The sequence below is a fragment of the Lathyrus oleraceus genome, chromosome 5 (assembly GCF_024323335.1).
Source record: "Lathyrus oleraceus cultivar Zhongwan6 chromosome 5, CAAS_Psat_ZW6_1.0, whole genome shotgun sequence".
In the NCBI taxonomy this organism is placed as follows: Eukaryota; Viridiplantae; Streptophyta; class Magnoliopsida; order Fabales; family Fabaceae; genus Lathyrus; species Lathyrus oleraceus.
The window spans coordinates 162,161,555-162,171,400 of record NC_066583.1 but is presented as its reverse complement, the minus strand read 5'-3'; the positions used below and the strand labels follow the sequence as shown (position 1 = coordinate 162,171,400).

General features: G+C 29.6%; 1 protein-coding gene across 1 annotated transcript; it reads left to right on the top strand.

The window, feature by feature from the left end:
• The first annotated feature begins 4,557 nt into the window (after nucleotides 1–4,557).
• Nucleotides 4,558–6,939, top strand: LOC127080415 (probable WRKY transcription factor 12). The gene is made up of 3 exons (XM_051020736.1): nucleotides 4,558–5,098; nucleotides 5,305–5,535; nucleotides 6,578–6,939. Exons 1-3 carry the CDS (start codon nucleotides 4,788–4,790, stop codon nucleotides 6,747–6,749), a joined length of 714 nt encoding a protein of 237 aa, XP_050876693.1. The 5' UTR covers nucleotides 4,558–4,787; the 3' UTR covers nucleotides 6,750–6,939.
• The last annotated feature ends 2,907 nt before the right edge of the window (nucleotides 6,940–9,846 follow it).

Here is a 9,846-nt window from a genome sequence, read left to right as displayed (position 1 = left end):
GCCCTTTAAGAAGCAATTGACCATTGCTCAACGAGTTACTCGTCTTGCTTAGAACATACAACACACAAATGTTGAATGCTTTATTTTCTTGTATACCTTTGATCAAAACATCACTAACTCTCTATAAAATGGTTATGTTATCAACAAATCTAATCTTCACATGTCTTGAACCATCAAATTTAACTAGCAATTCTCAATGATTTATCATGTTATTTAAACAACTTATGTCTAAATACTGTTAATCTATGAATTTAATTCAACATTTGTCATTGCCTTCAGAAGCATAAGATATGAGTCAGGGTCACTCTAACCCTAAGCCTTGTTCACTCATTTGCAATATGTCTAAAAATTTAGCAATTATAATATTAAAATTTCTTTTTTTTCATTGATTTATTTCCCTTTCTTTCTTGATGAGCACTATTATTTCTTGAAGAAGATTCAAGTTTCTCATCTTTCTGGGAATCATCTTGCAGATATCCTATTTTCTTGTCCCTTCCATTTTGAACGACCACATTTCTTGGATATTTGAGATTGTAGAACCTACTTAGTCCCTCGTTCTTTGGTTCTTCCAAGCCTCTTATGTTCATATGATTCTAAAGAACACTCTCAACCTTCATTATAGAAAAATCCTCTGATTCATCAATTTCAATCACAATATAATCAAAATTGAAGGAAAAAGTGCTTATCACTTTGTTCATGATAGTTCGATCAGAAACAACTTCACCACATCTCTTCATCTAATTGGTAACCATTGTGATTCTGTTGAAATACTCAACAACCTTCTCATCATTTTCCATTTGCAATAACTCGAGTTGTCTTCTCAAAGTATCTAAAGAAAATTTATAAATCTTATCATCACCATCAAGACCTTTCTCATAAGAATTCCCACACCTCATTCGATGAAATAATATACTTTATTTTCTGGATATATATAGTATAAACACATTGATGAATGAAGAACATCACCCTTAAATCTTTCTTCTTCGATTTTTAATACTCCATTCGTTCTTTTATAAGTGTCACTTTCTTGAAAACTTTTTGTTTCTTTTTAGTTGTCACTTGCAAAATTCATGGTAGTAATGATTGCATTTTTGTTAAAATTACCCCTAGGTAATTATTACAAAGAGAGAAAAAGTAAAATGAATGTAATAAATAATTAAGGGTACTATAGGTAAAAGAAGAATTATTATTTGAAAAGTAACAATAGTGATTAGTTTTCTTGGTATGTGTAAAAAGTCAAAAAAATGACATTTAAAAAGGAACGGAGGGAGTAGGAAGAAACTTGAACATCTGATGCATCATTGGGAAAATGCATACCCATTTGCACTATATCCATCACATCTTAGAACCCAAACACTGTCAAGAATACAAAGTTTCTCACTAAAACTATTTCCAAAATTCACCAAAGAACTTACCATGTTCACTTAATGAACAAGTAGAATGGACACCAAATCTTGAACATTTGAAAACATAAGAGCTTGAAGCTCTATATACAACTTGTTAGAACTGTACACACACATAAGAGAAAAAGAGAAAGTGGAAGTAATTGTGTGTGTATTGTATTTCATATTCACATTCACTTACATTTGTATTGCTTTGACTATTAATTACATTATCGTTATATACAACACTAGTTGGGGTTACAACAATGCTCAACAACCTAACCAACTTAATTGATTAGTTACTTGTATAACAAGTAACTTATGTAACACCTTCTGGATTTAAATTTCACTTCAACAACACCAAAATACTTTCCCAAGCTCCAAACTTGTTAAAAATATATACTTCTCACTATCCATATATAAACTTGAGGATAATCATTAACTAAGAAATAAATTATTCATATCATTGTTATCTTTTCTCGAATTATGAAGAAAAAAAAGGTGTCAAATGGGCATGTCAGTCCCATATAGACCCGTCATACAAAGTCTATCAAAAAATAAAATGGAGTGATCAAAGTAAAAGGTAAACATTTGAAGGATTGACTCTGCCCCTCAAAATTGGCAGGTTAAATGAAGGGGCTCGTGCAGGGCCTATCCATTTTACCACCAAAATAAACAATAGTCATACCAATGGTTAAATAATACATTTGTCAATAGTGGTTTCGGTCAAAAGAAGATCATAAACCTTATTACTTAATATCATAGTGTTTAGAGTTTAGGATTTCTAATAACCTGCTTCCACCCGATCATTTATAATATGCTATGGTTAAATATATATTATATATATATATATAATATATATATATATATATATATATATATATAAGAAATATATATATATATATATATATATATATATATATATATATTAATATATATAAAGAGAGAGAGTTATGCTATTTTTACACTTATTTACTACACCGTATAATCATAACCAATTCAATGCTCATAGATACCAAAGTGGAATAACAAAATATTAAAAATTGATGAATATGTAATCATAGAACTCCCTATGTCCCACAATAAATGGTCCAGTTGACAATTTCATTCATATTAAGAGAAATAAATAATTGAAGGAGAGACAATGATATTTTTACGAATATACTCTTAGCATATATTATGAATGATAAAAATAATATTAATTAGAACATGAATATCAGTGGAAATACTTGGTTCCTACATTGTTACCAATGTTCCTGTGTAAGAAATAGAACCCAAATATGTGTAATGAACGAGGATGTTTTTAAAGGGTAAATTTGAAAAATAATACATTAAAAATTAAAATAGGTCATTAATTTTAAGACACTCTTTTATTTTAAATGAATTATTCATCGGGGAAAGGAGAATATATAAATTATGATGTAGAATATATAATTTAATGTCGTAGGAAGATATATATATATATATATATATATATATATATATATATATATATATATATATATATATATATTCTGTTTTACTGTAGAAACTATTATTCAGCAGCTACTTTTTAGTTCATTCAATAATTTCTACGAAAATGAAGTTAGTCATCTGAGGTCTAGCTAGCTAAACTACTAGATACAGTGCAAATAAAGTGCACACATTTTGAGTAAATTTTTTTCTAAACACTAGAGATACAAATGACGACAATGGTCCACATACTTTAGGACATACAAAATATGAAACTAATCACAAATGTTAATTATGCAATTAATTCAAGAGATGATGACAATATTATAAGGTTGGTAATCTGCAGAAATATTTGAAAAGAAAAAAAAAGGTAGATGAATGTGGGTTGGTTTCAAGTTTTGGGAAATTAAATAAGAAAAGGCATGTGAAAAAGGCAATAACCTTTTTTGATGCAAAAGTCAAATATTCCTCTCCATCATAATAAATCATAATCATATCTTCCCAGCAGAGGGATGTGTATGATAGATTTGCACTCAAGATTTATCATCATCATTGTTTTGTGATATTTGTTTTTCTTTTTACACATTGTGTTAAAAAAGAGATCGTCTTTTACAATAAAATGATAGTATAAAAAGTAACCCTACAAAGTGAATAATTACCCGCTCTCTTTTTCACTTTATTTTTTGAGATAATCAATAGTGAATTGATGAGTGATAATTTTGATTATGTATCCTTTGATCTATTATTGTGCACTCAACAGGTTTCACTTTTGCCCATGTTATAATTATTATCTATAGTGATGGAGGATTTTGCATGTAAGTTTCATACATTTTTAAGGGCAAAAAGAGAGTAGAAATATAGCAACCTCTAAGTTAACCTTTTGTCTTGTATTGTTGACTTAGATGCTACAGTAAAACTCCACTCACTATAAATATAAAGCACATATAAAGCACATAGAATTTCAAAATCTTTTTAGAACAATGCTTAAAGAGTTTCACATTCAACCTAATATGACATAAAAATTAGTATACAAAGAGGAATATGTGTTGTATTTATAAGTCAATTTTATTAAACATAAATTTAATATATAAATTTATAATATTAAAGTTCTTTTAAAATTCGTAATCCATCTACTATTATTAAATCAATGGGGAATCTAAAGAGAAAGTATCAAACACCTAGATAAACATATATTTTGGTGTATGGTAGAGTATGAGGGAAATATGTATTTATGAAATAAACTGCAATTTTTTCACTAGTGGAAGAAGTGAAGACATGAAGTTTAATTGTGGGACAAACATTATTCAAAATTAATTTAAATAAATTGATTCAAAAAAAAAATTAATAATTAAAATATTTTGTATCATTTTTTTAAAACATTTTTTTTTAATTTTCTATTACCAAAGAAACACATAAATATTTTAGAGAGAATTCAAATATTTATACATAAAAAATGTTGTGCTATCTAAATTATTGAATGTAATTTAAAAAAAAAAAATCAATTTAAAAAACTGTATCCACACAATTTATTATATATTTGTATTATTTATTTCTATATAAACTTATATATATATATTATATAATATATATATAATATATATATATAATATATATATATTATATATATATATATATTATATATATATATATATAATATATATATATATATATATATATATAATATATATATATATATATATAGAAAAGAAAAGAAAGGCAAAGCAATCAAAAAGGTAAAGTTAGTTGAGCAACGTTATAAGATATACTTTCAAGCTACACGTTAATGGTGTAAGTTGTAAACTCAACCAAAGTTCAAAAACAAACTCTCTCTAACTTGTTTCTTCAAAAGAAAAACCTATATCTACCACTTTTCAAGATCTTATTCATTTATTCATCCTCTCCAACTTTTGATAGATCTAGAGATTTAACTAGAGACTTTAGGTTTATATTAGCATGATGTCAACCACAAATATTGTTAACCACCACAGCTTGTTTGATGAAGAACAACAAGATCATGAGATCCCTATGCAGATGGGGTTCAATATTCCTTTCCCTCCAAACATGACTTTACCTCCTTTAGGTAATTGCCATGATCAATCTTTGAAAGGTGTAAGTGCGATAATAACTCCTGAAGCTGCAACATTCGCTGAAGCTTTACTAGCAACAGCTGTTCAAAAACCACGAGAATTCCAAGATCTTGCTTCTGGTTTTGGTTGTGGAGGAGGCCAAAACCTTGACTTAAACAGATCCAGAATGAATTCATGGTGAGAAAATAGCGTGTCGTATGTGTCAGACATCAACAAGACACTAACTTTTGTTATTCCATTCAAATTATTATTTTGTTAAATTATTTCTGGTATGGATGCCGTCTGTGTCGTGTTTGTGTTTGTGTTTGTGTTTGTATCTGTATGAGACAGATATCAATTATTAATCTATATGTTATACCACTAACAAATCTTATTGGATTTAGGGCATGGGGAGAAGTAAGTGATTGCTGGATAGGTAAAAGAAGTAATGGAGGAGATGATCATAATCATATAGGGGTTTCAGCAGCCATAAAGATGAAGAAAATGAAAGGAAGAAGGAAGGTGAGGGAACCTAGGTTTTGCTTCAAAACAATGAGTGATATAGATGTGTTGGATGATGGTTACAAATGGAGGAAGTACGGACAGAAAGTGGTCAAGAACACTCAGCATCCCAGGTATTTCAAGTTTTCTTTCTGTTTTTTCTTTGGCTTTATGCTCTCTCTCTCCACTTGCCTCTTATTATTGTCCTACTCATTTTTGTGCTTAACAGGAAATAAATACAATCATTTTACTTTATGTTTTTTTGGAACAAAATATGTCTGAATTGAAACAAGTTTTTTTGACAATTAATGTTGAAAGTTAGGACTCTCAAATGATAACATGTATGTTATTACAATGTGGAAAGTTTAGGACTACTATATGTTGTAGTATAAAACTGAGTACCAAGAAGTTTCTCCTTTACACTCATTGAAGATATATGATTGCTTTGCTATGGTTTTCTTTCACTTATTATTTTGCTTTTGGCCAATTCAGAGGAAACAACCAAAATCATTTGGAAAGTACATTTTAAAATTTTTTCTAATTAAAACTAATAAACACATAATTTATACATATATTATCCGATTTAAGATTCTTAACACAAATTTTTAACTCTCACTACGTATAATATTATCGGAATTGATAGTTAGGTATAAATGGATGATTTGATATTGAAATTTTGATACTATCTCTCTTATAAAAAATACCGTATTTGCACTGCGTAGTATAATTTTTTTTCTGTTATATTTTTATTTATTATTCCCTCTGTCTCACAAAAAATATATTCAATTTGAACCATTCACCTTATTTAAGAAAATGATTAGATGTGTTGATTTTAATGATAAAACTAATATCATTTATTAGAACATCCTTATTAATTATAGTTAAAAGAGTGGTTGAATAAAGTGAAAACTAATAAATAGGTATATGATAATGAAAAATAATAATAAATATTGTATTGATAGTGTAAAAGGATAATTATGTTGAGACGAAAATAAATAAATATAAATGAGACATTTTTTATGAAATAAAAAAGCGAGTAATCTATTCAATAATTTTCTTAAGAATCTTGTATAATTTATATAAGACACTCTTTTTATGAAACTGAGGATAGATATTCCAACAAATCTTGAAATTACTCTCTTATCATAAAATTTTGGATACCATGGCTGTATACAGAAGCTACTACCGTTGCACGCAAGACAGTTGTCGAGTAAAGAAACGTGTAGAGCGATTGGCTGAGGATCCAAGAATGGTGATAACCACATATGAAGGAAGACATGCTCACTCTCCATCAAACGAGCTCGAAGAATCACAAACTCATTCTGAACTTGCAAATTTCTTCTGGTAGCTATCTAGCTCAACTAAACATCAACATAATGTGTTTTAAAGTTTTAGAACATAAGTGTCTTGGACTCTTGACTTTTTATGGTGTTGATTTGTAAATTTTCACTCCCTGAGCTGAGCAGTATCAATATTTGAATCGATAATGACAACTTATGTTTATCACAAGGGAGCTATAAAACATAGACACTTCTCCAGATTGTCTTGTCATGTTTTTTTTGTGTGAAGGAATTGTCTTGTCATTGTTAGATAATGCATGTGTCTTAAACAACAATACCTATTGGACACGTATGATATCTTGTGTTTGAAGAATAATGTGTTTAAATATATTTATATTTATATTTTAAGTATATTTAAAATGAAATATTGATGGTATTGAGAATGTGTCAAGTGTGAGTAGTGTGGATAATAGTCCCACATTGGTTGATAATGTGGAGACTTGAGCATTTATAAGTGAGAGAACCCACTCACCTATCACCTTAAGGTTTTAGGTGAATATGTGGTGTGTCTCTCACAAAGGTGTTGCTCTAGAAAAGGAAGTCCCACTATGTTCAATGCTCCCTAGTAAAAAATCTCCCCCAACAAATGGTATCACGAGCCTTTGGTTTCAGAAAGGGACCAGGTTACTTGTATCGAAAGTCAAAAAAAACGGCGCCAGGAGGGTGAATAAGAAACGTTCCGTTGAAGAGTGTCAACGGCGCCTAGAGGGTGAATAAGAAACGTTCCGTGCGGCTTTCACTTGAGGGGGAGCATTGTGGACTCGCACTTGAGGGGGAGTATTGAGAATGTGTCAAGTGTGAGTAGTGTGGATAATAGTCCCACATTGGTTGATAATGTGGAGACTTGAGCATTTATAAGTGAGAGAACCCACTCACCTATCACCTTAAGGTTTTAGGTGAATATGTGGTGTGTCTCTCACAAAGGTGTTGCTCTAGAAAAGGAAGTCCCACTATGTTCAATGCTCCCTAGTAAAAAATCTCCCCCAACAGATGGGAAATAATTTATATTTAAAAGTATTTTTGAGAATTATTTAAAAAAATATTTTGTATTACAACTTAAATCTATGTATGGAATGGTGTATATAAGTTTTACTTTAGAATTAAACAAAATTAGAGACGTTTCTTAATTGACTATCTCAAAATCGTAGTTATTTTTAAATAGTATTTTTAAAAATTATTTTTGCAAGGAGAAATAAGTTATTTTAGAGAGAAAGAGATGGGAGGATATTTGGTGGTTTTCTAAAGAATGAAAAATATTTTTAAAGACTTTGAGATTAAGTGATTTATGTATTGGAAAAGTGAGAGATTTGAGTCTCAAATAAATAGAAATTATGTGATGGTTTAATGATTATTTCTTGATTAAAACTCTTTATCTATATGTTGTTCATAAAAAAAAACTCTTTATTGGTTGTGGATTAGAGATATGTTTTCTTTCAAAGTAGATCATTTTGTATTGAATTGGGTAAATAATTTTTTATATGTTGATTTAGTATTTTATCTGGTTCTTGTTATTGTGGTTTTGCTTTTACATTAATTGATAAATTATTATTGCTTGAGACTGTTTAATGAGGTTGTTCTTTTTCTTTGTCCCACATGTCATTTTTCTTCCTGTGTTTAAATCCTTAAATTTCTCAATAACACCGCAAAAAAAGAGTTCTAAGTTTAAAAGTAATCACAATTGGCTTTAAATGGGATATTGAAAAGTTTTCTAGAGATAATGATTTTGGATTGTAGAAAGTGTAGATGCAAACAATCTTGATTCGAAAAAAGTTTATAAAAAAACATTGAAAGGTTCGATCTTGATGTTCCGACAAACCTAACATTATTAGATAAGACTTAGATGATATATAAGGCTAGGAGTTCCATTATCTTATGCCTCATAGAAAAGTATTGAGGAAAGTCACAAGGTAAAAAACCATAGAGGAAATACAGATCAAGCTTGAATCATTGTATATGACTAAGTCTTTGATATGGATCTATGTTCTTGCAAGTATAATCAAGAAGTTATCCAAGATGGTGAAGCTTATGGATATCAATATACAAGTCAATCAATAGCTTCTTAGGTTTAACGATGACTAGGTTTTGATGATGACAACGCTTGAAGTCAAGAAAATTGCTGAAGGTAGATCAAACCATCCTCCTAAGTCAAGCTAAAGACATTTGTTTAAATTCAACACTATAGTCTAATGACAGTAACTAACATGGTGATGATAACTTTCAACAGTGATTTAAACTCAAGTGAAGACTCAGGGTTTATGATCACCATTGATTTAAACTTTCAACATCTCAGATGATGCTAACTAACATGGAATTATATCAAGCCTCACCTAGAAGACTCAAGGTTCTTGTGTGATGCTAAAATAAAAGATAATAATACCAAGACCTGAAGTTTTAGAGTATGAAAGAAAGGAAGCGTGAAAGCTCGTCTAATCTTGTTCATTTGAGTGATAAGTTTCTTGTAAAGACACAAGGGCTCTATATTCTCTCCCATTGAATCAAGAAATCTGCTATATTGGCACCATATGAACTAGCAGGAGTCACATGACGTTTTAACCGGAAAAACTTCTTTCGCAATTCATATTTTTCTATTTTTATGACCAAATATTTTTTCTTGATTTTCATTACAAATTGGTCTCTGGGATTTTTATCATATGACATGATCGTAACACAGTATATGAGACTCGTGATTTAGGAAATCCAATCTTTTGCGTGTAAGGAGGAAGCCACCCAAAATGGTATTCCAAAAATGGGTGATCAAAAGATCGAACCACTATGCGTATCATGGTGGTCGTTACTTAAAAATTTCTTTTTGCCTTACTCATCTTCATGTTCTATTGATGAAAAGAAAGGAACACCTATCTCAGAAATTGGACATTTGTCGAGGCAACCTCTCTCTTCTCAATTTGAACTATACTAGCAGCTTTATCGGGGAATTTCCCATCTCAGGAGGAGATTTCCAAAGAAATAGGTTAGTAGCCACATTAGTAGCGCTTGGGATTATTTTAGGCGCAACGTATTCATTTTGGCTATATAATAGTGTGGTTTCAAGGAATTTAAAAGCTGATTTCCTCCATTTTTTGAAGTCTTATGGATAAATCACAAACA